Here is a 15,216-nt window from a genome sequence, read left to right on the forward strand (position 1 = left end):
ATGATTTTTTAATAGTTTTTCCACCTCTGTCCACTCTGAGTGACATGATAAAAAACAGAAAAATAAATTAAATGGAAATTTAAATTTAATTGATAAAAAGCTAAAATAATGTGCAAATAAAATATGACAATATCAAAGATAAAAACATTGTTACAACATGTAAAGGGCCGTGACATATAGCATTGAAACAAATCATTTAACAGTACTGCCTGAAAATCTTTGTGTCTGACCATTTTTTCATAATGTTTATTAATAATAATAATAATAATAATAATAATAATAATAATAATAATAATAATAATGGAAATAATAACAATGTCTCTTCACACCACTGGGAAATACATTTCATTACAGTAGATGTCTTTCTGGAAGTTTTGTAACAAAATTTTTTTTTTTTTTAAGTTCAAAGAACCCACAGCAGTAGGTACACAAACAGCCAGAGGCAGACAGAGAAAGGTCCAGGAGACAAACACAAAGAAAAATTCAATAAAGATGAATATCCATTGACCCCCCCCAAAGTGCAGATGAATGGATTCTCCCCAGAACCAAGAGCGACCCCCGACCCACCAGCCAGCTCCAGCCCCAGGAGGGTGCAGGAAACAGGGGTGTAGAAAGTCCATTTTAATTTCAAATGGTCTAATGTAATTAGAAGACAGTTTCTTTGATTCAGCATGGATGGGTACAAATTGAGTGGACAGGCCAGGACGGTAGGCGGGTACTAGGATTCTGTTGCGATTGGTAAGACATTTATTTTACTCCTTGTTCCTTAGCAGGGTGGCTGCAGGACTTGGTCTGGGTGCAGACAGAGGACCCAGAAACATATTCAGTGACATGCATTATAAGAGAAGGGCACCAGAACAGATGTCGCAGGAAGGAAATGGATTTAGGTTTTGGCCGTGTGTGAAATACCTTAGACCAGGGGTCGGCAAGCTGCGGCTCTGGAGCCACATGCGGCTCTTTGGTTCTTATACTGCGGCTCTGCGTGGTTTGGGAAAATAAATTAGAAGCTATTAGCTGAAGTGTATTTTATTTATGTTCTTTTTTAACTTGTAGTTCTAAACTGGAAGATTATTGTGATATTGAAATATAAAAATGAAATTATATTATATTATTTTTTCATCACTCAAAATAAGCGTCACACTCGTGGAAGCCGGTGTACCCGCCGAAACGCCGTGCATTTATCGAGACTTTCAGCCCCAGGTAGGTCAGTTATGGATCTTTGGATCCACATTATGTCAGCAGCTCCACCGTGAACTATGGTAAATGGCCTGTATTTATATAGCGCTTTACTAGTCTCTAAGAACCCCAAAGCGCTTTACATATCCAGTCATCCACCCATTCACACACACATTCACACACTGGTGATGGCAGCTACATTGTAGCCACAGCCACCCTGGGGCGCACTGACAGAGGCGAGGCTGCCGGACACTGGCGCCACCGGGCCCTCTGACCACCACCAGTAGGCAACGGGTGAAGTGTCTTGCCCAAGGACACAACGACCGAGACTGTCCAAGCCGGGGCTCGAACCGGCAACCTTCCGATTACAAGGCGAACTATGTTAAACCAAACACGCTCACGCCTCACAGACGACAGCTTACAGTCCTGTAAAGATGAAAGTGACTTCGTACAGCCCCGACCTGCAGACGCTGTGCGCAGAGGTTCAGGAGCAGAAGTCCCGTTGTAAACATGTCACGGCAGACCCGACGATGTTTGCATGAACACGCTTTTCAGCTTCTCTTTATTGACCACTTTTCACACACGGTTGCTGTACGCACACAGCCGGCTGTAGCTTTGCAGCTCACAGCCCGACACACACCAACACAACAGCACAGACGTTACGGCGGCGAGGCGTGATTGCGGGTGCCGCTCAGGTGCGTCCGCCTCCCCTGCAGCGGCGCTGCAGACCACGCCCCGCCACACACATTAACCAGGTAAAATACATATTTAGGCAGAATTTTGCAAATATCTATTTTTCATCTTTCAGCAGCATCGAGCTTTTTTCCAATTATTTTTTAAAAGTCAGGTCAAGGCTCCAAAAGCACAAAGGCGATATAAGGAGGGCTCACAACAGTTTTTGTTTGCTGGATCATTTTAGTTCAGCTGGGTGTCTTTCCTTTGGTTATATTTCTTTAAGAGTTCAAAATGTGTTAATTACATAAATAAAATGTAATTTTCTCTGTAGCACTTCATGGATTTCATAAGCAACACACCTTAGTTGTTCACACAAAGCATAAAGGTAAAAAAAAACAATATATAAAAAGTATTTGTGGCTCCCAGTGTTTTCTTTTGCGTGGAAACTGGGTCCAAATGGCTCTCTGGGTCTTAAAGGCTGCTGACCCCTGCCTTAGACGGACTGAAGTGGGCACATAGAAGTGACCAGAACAGGCCAGGACAGTAGACGGGTGCTGGGATCGACCGGTAAATCAGAAGTTCTGCTTTTATGCTCAACTCTCTCTCTACCAAAACGGTACAGTGCAGTGTCCATATCATTTCAACTACAGCCCCAGTTCATCAGTCAGTCTCCCACTCCCTTCTCTTCTCACTCGTTCGTACTCCATTTGGGGCAGCAACTCATGCCCGGCCCAGAATAGGAACTCCACCCATCTTTTCTGATCTTCAGAAGTCCATATATGCAAGATAAATGGTAAATTGACTGGATTTTATAGCACTTTTCAAACTCAAGCACTCACTTTATACATCATTTACTCATTTTCACCCATTCATAAAAGCATTTTTTCTACCTAACGTTCACACACATTCACACTCCAATGATAACATTTGATAATCAGAGTTTAGAACAGCAGTGCATCTTCCTACCTTCAGCTAGTAGCTCAAGAAGGAGAGATCATTTGAAAGATTTAAACATGATTTACTGAGATAGAGAAACTAATGTATTTGGCGATTAGACCAATGACCCATGATGGCAGAACAGGTGACCACCGGTGAAAGACATGAAGAAACTCTGGAAGCTAGTACCAAAGGAGACATGGTCCATCCAGTGGCTTGGCACGAGGCCACTGATGGCAGAGGATATGATTAACTGGAAGCTAGTGCTGACACAGACGACACCTTAGGTGGCATAGCCAGAAGGTGGCTAGGATGGAACCCAACAAGGGTGATATAGACCCTCGGGTGCCTTGGACAGAGGCCGACAATGGCAACAGAGACCCTAATGTGGCTTAAAGAGGGGCCCTTGGGTGACGTTAATGGAGGCCAATGGAGGCCATCACATGGATTGGACAGAGAAGGATGACAGCAAGGATAGAAAGAAAACCCTCGTGGCCTGCCAGGTAGCCAACCACAACAATGAGTTCCCATCAATGGCTTGACAGATAGCCGGGGATGACCACAGAAACCCACAACCTCAGGCAATATGGCATCCTCGGGCTCAGGCTCAGACAACACAGGACCCTCAGGCTCAGGAATCAGCTGAGGCTCAAGGATGTCAAGATTCACTGCACATATAGGAGACTTTGGAAACACTGGTGGTTGGGGCAGCTCAACAGAGCATGCAGCAAATCTTACAGGGGACAGGGACTGTGGCTGTTCTGGCTCAGAATTCCCCCAGAAGTCCCAGAGCACAGTCACAATATCTGGGGATAGTCTCTGAGATGGTGTGCTCATGAACACAAAATTCAATCTCTGGAGGGGTCATCTCGGCAGCACAGTAAACAGTTTCTGTGTGAGGTACCAGCTCAGAAATGGAAAACATTGTCTCTTCCTCTGAAACACCAATACAGTCGTATCACTGTTTGTCGGCACAGAAACACCCCAAGTATTTCACTGTTGACTGCTTCAGAGACTGCCGTGGACTTCTTCTTTATTACTGGGTGTCTGAGAAACACCAGACAAACATTATTATCTGTTCCAGAAACAGAAAACTTTCTTTGGTTATTGGCCAGCTCACAAATACAGAACACATTTTTTATACTGACCGACTAAGAAATACAAAACTCATTACAAAATTCAAAGAAACACACTTCAGTCTTTGAATGAGGTGACCACAAAAAACATGTTTTGAACTGGTCGTCTGGTCTTTCTTCCAGCAGGAATAAAAAAAGAAAAACAGTCTTATATTGTATCATCAACAGTCTGACTCAGACACAAAACCCTCAGTTTTTAACTTTGCTGGTTTAGCGGTTATGCTGATGGTGAAGAGAACACAGAACAGTCTTTGCTTAGATTTCTTCTGGCTGGGGTAGCACGAGAGAACACGTCTTTTTCATTCAGCCTAGAGGATTGTTGTGGAGACCCTGTTTTAGCAGATACCAGTGGAGCTGCAAATGTGGGCAGTAGTGAAAGGTACCGGTGGTGGCAGCTTCACTTCCTCCTCAAAGTGGGAACCGGTTATGGTGATGTCAAAAAGCATGTGATCCACTGATGTGGCAGTGATGAAGGGCTCGTCCACTGCAGCGATGACATAGAAGTACTGTTGGGCTCAGTCTTTTTATAGTTGTGTTCTTCTGTCAGGTTAGCTGTGTGGCTGCAGGAGTAAGACCCAAAAGGCGGGAGTTGGAAATAAGGGATAAGCAGTATCATGCTAAACTCAAGGCAGTAGCCACTGACTAAAGTTGGAGCACATGGAATAGAAAAGCAATGAACACACACCATGAAGAATACTGACACAATACAGACACACCAGATAACGAACAGAGACCTAGACACAAAATACAAGGAAGAACAAACATCAAAATAAAATAGAAAAACAGTGTACAGGAGGACAAAGGGAGAAAGGTAAACAAAGATTCAGAGACCAGACGGACACAAGGATAAGGCTGAGAAAACAGAAAGTGAAAACCAAAGATGATAACTAAATATTACAAAACCAAGACACATGAACTCAACTACAACATAAGCAGGGAAGATGACGCTAAAATACAAACCGACGACTGAAAAATACAATAATGAAATGAGAAACAGCAATCAAACAAATACTACGAACAAACCAAACTAAGAAACAAATGATCCACAAAACAACAACAAAACATGAACTCACTAAAAACTCTGCGTTCAACACCGAGGGACCATGACAGCTTTGGAAATTTCAGACACTTCAAACAAAATTAGGAGATGATTATCAATATTTGTTTTGGGTTTTAATCATCTATCATCTGTTTGTGCAGGATCTGTGGTGACCCCCTTCGAGCAGGGCGTCTCTCCAAACAACGTGCCGTACTACATCAAGTAAGTGCTCTGGTGCTCAGCTTGTAGCCCTGCTTGTCCTCTTCATCGGCTACACACAATTTTTAACTTTCATTCTGTCGCACTCTGGTTTCCCTGGGCTGGGGCGCAACACAGAATAAATGTGCTTTGGAAACTTCAAACTTCAAAACTACAAACTTCATTAGCGAACATGATTTGTGACAGTAGGCAGTCTTAAACTAGCAGTGGGGCTATTCTTTCTCAAATCAAATAGGCCTTCCAAGATATGTATGGTATATAATGGTCTGTCAAACCACTTTCAGGCCTTTTTTATTTTATTTTATTTTTCACATTGTAATCTGAGGCAATAATAGTACCTCAAAGACTGTTAAAGACAGACGATTCACTGGTCTTTCTTCCCATCAAAATGAATCAAAATCTGTAATTTGTGAAAAATACATGAAAAATGTCTGTCTATTGGCCACGTCTTAATGCATGCCCAATCATCCAGGCAAGTGAAGACGCTCCGTCCAGATGAACAGAACTTTTGGAGATATCTGTTGGCTAGTTAAATGCCTCTTGCACAGTGTTTCATGGAGAAGCATCTTGCTGTTGTGGTATGGTAGAAATAAAAACAGAATTGGTCACATTCTACAACAAGACCAAAGGAGGTGTAGACACATGGACCACATGGTTAGCACCTACATATGTAAGTTTAAAAACAAAGAGGTGGTCAATGGTGCTGTGGTATGACATACTTAACATTGCTACCCTTCACCTTTTCATAGCTTAGCACCCTGAATTCAAGAGCAGAATCACTAATGCACAACTCACACCACACATGAGAACTCAACTGGAAAGTTGCTCCCAACAAAAAGCCACAGGAAAAGCAGACAAGCCCAACCAAAGAGAAACAAAGATCATGAAGTCAGAAGTTGGTGTGGTAAATCCAGTGTATGGATGTCATTAGATGTAGCGATTGTTCTGTTCTGGAAGAGTGTACCCAGTCACTTGTGCATGTAAGGGTTAAAAAGTATTCTGCATGCATTATTTTGCAGTATTATATGTCATTCAGAAATTGCTAAGAATTGTCTTTTCTAATTTAAATTTTATTACTGTATGCTAAAATAACTTGGACCTTTGGACCATAAAAGTAAAGCAAGTTGGAGAAAGACGTACAGGAATATTTTTTAAATGATTTTAGATGGAATGACCCAAAGTTGGTCCTTTTCAGATTCAGATCAACTTTATTAATCACAAAAGGAGGCAGTTTGTTCGCAGCTTACCCACACAACCTACTCCCACAGTCAAACACACAACCAATAATCACAAACACTGTTGCATGTCAATTTCTTACACTGTAATATTTCTTTTTCAGCAGAGGCAAGCCAAGGACGCGAGATACACTCAAAGTATTGTTTCCCAATTTTTAATAGTTCAAGGTGGATTGTTACATCGTGGCACATTGTTTGGTCCATAACTGTGGGCTTGCCTGGTATTGCTGGTCAAAGATTCATCCACTCAGGATACGTTCAGTCGTTTGCTGCTTTTAATGCAATTCTTCATTTGTCTGCACTTTTCCATCCACTCAACTGTACGTCCAAATTTGAAACAAAGTTCTGACTCTTTAGACGAGAAAAAGCAGAAACACTTGCATAAAAACATATACACATCAACTCACTGACTCCACATTGGGAGTCACCACCGTAGCATTATATTTGGGCAAATTACTTTCATGCTGTGTGGTAAAATGTTTGTTTGTCGGAGGCATTTCCTCTCTTTGTTGTGATCTGTCTTGGGGTAATTATTATTATGTAAATATATTACACATATTCACAAATCAGTTTTCTTAGAAGTAATGTATTACTCCCAGGAGAAAGTAATTCATTACACTACTTGCATTACTTTGAAGTTTCTCCATAAAATGACCTGAAATACATTGTCTCATAATTACCAGCAACAGTATAAACCTTTAGGCTACTGTCCATACACAAGCATAAATCCATATCCTAATGAGTGCACACATATTATCTTTCTCTTAGTTTTCAGCACAAAGCAAAGATGAAATCCAGCACAAAGACACTTTAGTGATAGCCACAGTGATTCTACTGCAGGAACAGGTACAAGCTGCAGCCTGACTGCTCATCAGTTTGTTGAAGTGTTGAAGTTCGGGGTCTGGCTGCTGGCCTGAGGTTGGCAGTCACTCAGCTTCATCAACACTCTGGGTTCTTGGCTAGCTTAGTGCTAGCATGCTGTCCGAGCAGATGCTTGCAAATAGCTGAAGTTGTGTTAGCAGCATTAATTAAGTTGTTTCGGTCCTGGATGCACTTTACACATGTTACTCTCGTCCTTTTGTTTAATAAAACAAAAGTAATATTCATAGACATGCTGCAAACTGCACCATTATCCACCACTAACTGAAATCAGCTGATTGTAGCGCGACTTTAAGTAGAACTGATAGGCAGGATCGACAGGCAAGCAGACGACACGACACTGACTCAGAGAAACACAGGGTTTAAATACACTGGGGAGTAACGAGGGGAATGAGACACAGAAGGAGGGGACACCTGGGAGAAATCAGGACTGACGAGACAAGCAAAGCAGGACACATTCACATAAGACACGGACCTTCAAAGTAAAACAGGAAGGATCACACAGAGACGCGAACTTGACACAGTGGAGACAGCAACTAAGAAACATAGAGACATAAACCATAAGGCAGAGGACTCTAAGAACTGAAAGACACAGAGGGGAACTCAAACATGCAGACACAGACTTACACAGAACAGAGGGGACACAGAAACATGAAGGGCAAGGGATCGAAACTAGAAACCATCGAATAACTCACACAAGTACAATAATACAAAAATCACAAATAACTAAAAACGCTGGGTCAGGAGACCCAGGACCGTGACAAAAACTCTGTTCCAGGTTTCAGGAGATCTTTCTCATTGTGCCTTTGGCAGATCCAAATCTCATATTTAGTCACTTAGCGTTGGCTGAGGGAATAAGTTTGGGGACAGACGAACTATTAAAAGACCGTTTTTCAAAGTCATCATCACTAGAATGTTGTGCATCTGGAGACAAAACATCAGATGCTTATCTCTCGTCAACTAAGGCAGTAAAAATGGGAGTTCAAATTTCATTTGACTGTAATACAGTCAAATGTGATCCTGTTTACTGTTGCCACTTGTGAAACAATGCGACATAAAAGATCTGGTTGAAGATGGAGGCCAGTGGGTCTGTGCAGACTTTCAGGAATGACGGGACACACTGTTAAATCCCAGAGCCTTCCCGGTGTTCTGTCTCTGGATAAGCAGACTAAACATCCTCACGGATCTTTAGCACAGGTAGGGGTCAGATGGGATGGGGTGGGGGTGCAAGTAGTCTTTTTGTATAGGTGTGAGGTGAGAGTGAGCATCTTTGTGTGTGGATGTGAGGGTGAGCAGGTGGGAGGTGTGAGTGGTTGTCTTTCAAATCTGCAGTAGAAGGTTTTAAGGCCATCAGCCAGCTGGTGGAGCAATGGACTCCTGTCACTGGTGCAAGCTGATGCAGGGTCATCGGCTGAGAAGCTGCTTTTTAGCTTTTAGCTTTAGTGCCTAATCCGGTCGCTTGCCATGCTTTTCAGGGTTTTCCATTAGGAGACAGTACCTGTTAGTACCTACTCAGCTCGGGTTCCCAGTGATCTGAAAATGTGATGTCAACAGACTGCATGCCACCGATTGGCTAATCAGTGGCATCACTCGCTGAGCCATGAGAGCGTCTCCTTCACGAAAATCAAACCCGGCATTTTTAAAACCCAGCAACGAGAGAAACAGCTGCAAAAAAAGAACATCATTGTCCTGAGTCTGACAAAAAGACACAGACCCATCAGCAGGTGTGTTCTCTCGACGTCCACCTTTGTTGTGGCGTTCATGTTGCGCAGTAATTCCTTCATGGGACGCTCAGCCACATTGCTGTGACAACCCCACGCACATCAGGCGTTGTGATGGAAAACAAGTTGAGTCGCGTAGGGACTAACGGAAAAGCGGCTTTAGTTACCCTGATCTCCTTGGTTAGCGTGTTTCTAGCCTGCTTGTAGAGGGCCCGGACCCCTCTGCTGTAGGCCTCCTCTGTGAATAACCAAGTAGCATAAACAGTTAACCTAACCCCACTAACTGCATGACTTTGGACTGGTGGAAGACGGGTACTCTGGCTTCCTCCTGCATACCTTCTTCCTTGAGTACCCACACAAACACGAGAAGAACGTACAAATTCAAACAGAAAGGACCCAGCCAGTTGATGGAATTGAACTCAGGACCTTCGTGCTTTTTAACATGGCATCATTTATTTACTTTACCTATATGAAGCATTTATATTATTCCTGATTACGGTAACATCACCTGGTCATCTTTACTGAACGGGAAGTAAACGAAAAACTGAGTTAGTGGTTTAAGAATCCAGAGCAAAGCAGGCACAGTGTCATGATTCTGATTTGGGTTGTTAATTATAGACGTTAATGTTTTCAGTATTACTGCTATAATTTGCAAGCAGGTACACCTGTTCATAAAAATGAACAAAGTAATACTGGATACATCATTGTTATTTTTGCTGTCTATTGTCAAGACCAATATAGTCTATCCATTCACTTAACCACTGAGATCCATCAAGTCCCTTCACCAGCAGGGGGGCTGGAGCCTTTTCCAACTACCATCAGAATCAGAATAACCCTGAGGAAAGGGGCAAGAGGCGAGGAACACCTGACGCAGGGCTAACACAGAGAGACAGACAACCATTATGACCTATGGGCAGTTTATAGTAGCCTAGCCCACTGACTGGATGCCTTTGGGTTTTGGGAGGAAGCCAGAGTACCCAGTGAGAACCCACACAAACACACAAGCTCCACAGAGAAAGGCACTGGCTAGATATTTTAATCCACAGTGCTAATCACCACGCCACCACACTCTCCACTGAGATCCTTATTAAATATGGTTATATTTAAATGATAACTGTCATCATTAAGTTATCCATCTTATCTATTATTTTCTAGATTTTTCTCCTTTCAATGGATAATATTTAATAATTAGGATAATATTTAATAATTAGGGTAATATTTAATAACTAGGGTAATATTTAATAATTAGGGTAATATTTAATAAAAGGATATTTTTTTCCAATGAGATCTCTTGTGCAAACATCGCATGAACAACAAAAGAAAGCCATGTAAGTTCAGTATAATCAAATCCCTGACATTGACTTTTCTCATGTTGAGCATTCATATTACTCGTGATTACAGCAACACCACATGGTGGTCTTCATAAAAGCAGAAGTGAGGCAGAAAAACGAAGTTAATGGTTAAGAAATACAGGGCAGACTCAAATGGACTACACATACACTAACAACAGTATAGAGTGCTTGAAAGTAAAAGAAAAAGTAAAGTCAAGGACCAAAAGCAGATGCATGGAGGCAGGCACAGGTGAACTTAAAGGGAGTCATTTATTAATAATCCCGTAGTTAAATCCAAAAGGGAAACAAAGTAAAAAGGGAAACACCAGAAGCCAGGAACTACAAACAGTTTACGCTGGGGATACAGGCTAATGATGGACGTGAACAGGTACAAATAAAGTAGCAAAAACAAGGATAAACAACAGATGACCAAACAAAGAACAAGAAGAAGACTGGAAGTACAAAGAAGGGTGTCTGGGGCAGAGATGAAACACCTGGGAAACACAGCTGAAACTCATAGACAGGAGGGTTCAGTGAAACTAAACACACAAAAGTTAGACAGGAAATAAAGAAGGAGAACATCAGTGACAGAGACTTGACATAAAAGGGCTGAAGACTAGGAAAAAATGTAATATAGAAAACTAGCAGAACACAACAGGAAGGGACAAACACATGGATATAAACACAAAGAAAATCAAGAATCATACATTTACATAAAGAAAACTAGAAAGTTAAAAACAACAACATTTAAAATCACGGGTAACAGACCCTTGACCTTAACAAAGACAAAGAACAACAGAGACAACACGAACACAATGCACAAAGGGAAAAGCAACTAATAAAACAAAACAATCCTTAAATCTTACTATCATTACTTTTGGCAAAAGGCCCTTATTTGCATTTCTCCTCCGTCAGTGTGGTCTGCTTTTAGTCATGTCAATAATTTCTTCACAGTCAAGAACTGATGTAAGATCTCTCTCAAGTGACAACATCAAAGCGAGTCCATGAGGTGGACCTCATGGAGCACCTCATGGTGCCACAGGAGCACCTGCTGGCACTCCTTATTCTCCCAACACTCGAGACTCGACACTCAAACGTTCAGACTCTCTCAGGTTAAATCGACGAGTCGCCATGTCAGTCAAATTTCTATTAATAGTAAGCGCCAGTAGAGTGGTTTCTGATTTTATCAGGCCAAATGAGGAATTATGAAACCTGGCACTAAGTTCATTAAGCTGGAAGTCTATGATTTTATTTAATATAAGAAAATTGATGTGTCAGCTGACATTCTAGGAGAGTGACGATTGTAAACCCCTGTTGACTGAAAAGAACACAAAGGCTTATTGACATTTGGCAAAAAACATCTTGATGATGCCGAAGACCTTTGGGAAAATATTCTGTGGACTGATGAGAAAAAAGTTGAACTGGAAGATTTGTGTCCTTACACCTGACAGACGAACTAACACAGCAGTATATGAAAAGACCATAACAACAGTCAAACATGGTGGCCATAATTATTGGAACTATTATACAGTGGAACCCCGACTTACGAATACCCCGTTTCACGAAAAATTCAAGTTACGAAGGCGCTGAACGGCAATATTTCTGCCCGTGTTACGGCAAAATGCCCGAGTAACGAAATCCGCTGGCTCTGATTGGCTGAGCCTACAATGCCCACAATGCCTTCCAAATCATGTGACAACCCCTTGGCTTTCATACTTGCGCTTCGCTGTTCCACTTGAACCACGTATTGTTGTTGCAGTTAGCGATGAGCCTATAGCCTATCAGTCACTCAAAACGCGCGATGGGTGCTTCGACTTATGAAAGACCCTTGGGAACGAATTAATTTGGTAAGTCGGGGTTCTGTTGTATCTGCTCTCTACCAGAAAATCCTAAAGAAGAATGCAATGCCATTCGTTTGTGTCCTGAAGCTTGGATTATGCAGCAACATAAGGATTTGAAACACACCACCGGTGAATGGAAACAAAAAAATTAAGCTTTTGAAGTGACCCAGTCAAAACATGGGCTTACATCTGATTGAGATTCCTTAAACATAACCTTAAACAGTTTGTTTATGCTTGAAAACCCTCCATGTTTTCTGAATAAAAACAATTCTGAAGAGTGGGTCAGAATTCCTCCAAAGCAAAGGGAAAAACTACACTGCAGGTGTAGCATTAAGAACGCATCAGGTAATGACTTCTACCAATTGTATCATCGTGTTTTTCTTCAATGTTTTTTCTTATTTCTCCAAATTCAAGACACTGTATATCAGAAATTCAACTCCCAAGGTTAGATTGCCAACACAAAGTTCTAGTTCAAAGTCTTGATGGAGAACAATAAGCACAAATACCCTGAGGTGTAGTGAACACCATCATGATCTCTGTCAAACTGACCTAACATTCATAATAACAGCATTATCGCTGTTGAAGATTCAGTTCATTTTCTGTTTATATATTTAGCTCTACGTCATAACAACTGTCATCTCACAATGTCTCATTTCTGTCTGCCGCTTATTTACGTTCCAGCTCATTGAAACGTCGCGGCAAAATGTCGAGGAAAAGCACCGAGTTTTTTAAATGGACTAACAATGAGGTGGAGCTGTTGCTGCGAGTAACACAAAAGTACAAAGTAGCAAAAGCGAGTGAGAGTTAAAGAATGTGAAGAACAGCTCTCTGCAGCGTGTACAGGCTGATGTTAATCTTTTTAGGGCTGTCAAAATTGAGAGCAATCAAAACAACTGCTGTATAATGCCCTCCGCTACCTTTGTTTAAATGGTCACATGACTGCATCACATGACTAAAATGCGTCATTGTTTTAGAAAGTCTGCGTTTTCGAGTGTCCACACTGCGACGGGACAGCTCCGTTTTGAAATGTGTGTGTTTTCGAGAGCGTTTTCAAACCGCTGCATTTTTCCATGGGGAAAAACGTCGTCTCAGTGTGGACAGGAGGCCAAAACGGAGAGAAGACGATGCAAAACGCATTAGTGTGGACGTAGCTTAATTCAGTGATGCTCTAGGAGTAAGCACTTGACAGTAGATAGGAATAACTGCCTTTCACAGAAGGAGGCAAGAAGCTGAAGGCTTAGCTTCCACTGTATTTTTGGAAACTTTGGGAAGTATGCCTGCACTCTGAGAGTGAATTCCTCTGTTGGACAACCAACAGAACAGAGTCGAGATTCTAGTTGTGGTGAAAATGAAGACGGAGGCCTCTGAGTGCCCGGGGAGAAATGGAAATGGGGGTAAGGGTTGTATGAATGACTGTCTAACAGGTAGGATGACAGGAGAGCACTGAGATTTAAAGCACGCAGAACAGAGCCTGACTGGTTTGCAGAACATGGATAAGAAAGTGTTTGGACCAGAGTATTGATGTCAATATTAAGGCTACGTCCACACGTACACGGGTATTGTTGAAAACGGAGATTTTCCGTTTTTGTTTTAAAAAGTAATCCCGTCCACACGTAAACGCAAAAATGAAGGAAAACGCTGCTAGGAACATGTCAAAGCAACATGTGGCGATATATTCCTAAGCATGTAGAAATGCTGGCCAATCAGAAGTCTAGAAGCCTCGGTGAGCGATAGTAAACAAAGATGGCGCATAGAAGCAGAACCGAGTGGTATGTGTGGAGGGACAGTAACTGTGTGTGTATGTGTGAGCATTTAAACACTGCAGAGAGTACAAGTAACAGTAACAGTATTTTGTCTAAGTCCCCCATTGTAGAAATGCATTTCACCGAAACGTGGCGCACAGTGTGACGTCAAAAAATGCGCACACCTTTGACGCTGCGTTTTCTCCGTTTTCCTCGTCCACACGTAAATGCAAAAATGGAGTTTTCAAAAATATCCACCCTGGCCGGCGTTTTTAAAAATCTCCGTTTTCAGTGACCAAAAACGCCGTTTACGTGTGGACGAAAGGCGCAAACGCATAGAAAAATCTGCGTTTTCAAAAATACCCGGGTACGTGTGGATGCAGCCTAAGTTTGACAGATAAAAAAACAAACAAGTGATGTAAAGAATAGACAGGTGGTTGACAGATCTTCCTTACTGAACTTAAGCATAAGATTAAATATTAAGAACAAACAGGAATCTTCAGCCAAAGAGAATTAGTAAAGTCAGCAATTGACGGCTCATTGTCGCTGGCCTTCATCTCTTAGGTGATGGATAGGATTGAGGTTGGTGTTTGTGCTGGCCACTCAGACAGGGGTAAAAAGGACCATCCTGGGGGCTCAGTCCTTGAACACTAATCCCAAAAAATGACCCTGACACGCATTTGCAGATATACACACATACACACCACCACTACAATCCTGCACCCCTCCTCCTCCATTTCTGGCTCTCATCATTGAGGTGAAAAACTTCTAATGGAGTCTAGGCTCCTTTGCTTTGAGAAACAGTGGGATGGGGGAAGGGTGGAAGAGGCGGGGAGCCTGAGCTCCACCTATTCAAGCAGCCCAGGCTAAGTTTTCTGGAAGCACACAGGACTAGATGGAAATTAGTTTAATTTCAAAATAAAGGTGTCAGGATTTCCAGTTCAATCCTGTTATATTTGTCATAGTTGTGTAACTTCTGTGCATATTCCCATTATTTAGCAATGAATAGCCAGGGTGTGTAAACTTGCTGAGGGCTTTGGGGGAACCCATATGGAAAAGAAATAGTAAAAACTTATATGATTTACTCATGAAAGTGGCCACTTTCTCATTACTTTCATACATTGTTTTAGTAAGTATCCAAAACATACAAGTTTCATTTATATAATTTTCCAAGGGGTCTTATATCTGTTTTCACTCTTGTATGCTTTTCATACAAGTTTCACACAAGACAGATACAAACTTTATAAGATTTATATATATCTTTTCCATATGGGAAAGCTGTTCAC

At 41.9% G+C, this 15,216-nt stretch overlaps 1 protein-coding gene across 2 annotated transcripts in view; it reads left to right on the plus strand.

Annotated features, from left to right (window-relative positions):
- Positions 1-15,216, plus strand: part of dmd (dystrophin) — a 296,432-nt gene that overhangs the window by 239,081 nt on the left and 42,135 nt on the right. For both annotated transcript variants that reach the window (XM_085266347.1, XM_085266348.1), the window contains one exon: positions 5,124-5,184. In XM_085266347.1, coding sequence (XP_085122473.1) covers positions 5,124-5,184 — 61 coding nt within the window. The remainder of the gene's footprint in view (positions 1-5,123; positions 5,185-15,216) is intronic.

This window comes from Mchenga conophoros, linkage group LG23, assembly GCF_057382185.1.
Source record: "Mchenga conophoros isolate Kocher_MC1m ecotype Shallow Benthic linkage group LG23, M_conophoros_male_GT1.1, whole genome shotgun sequence".
Taxonomy (NCBI): Eukaryota; Metazoa; Chordata; class Actinopteri; order Cichliformes; family Cichlidae; genus Mchenga; species Mchenga conophoros.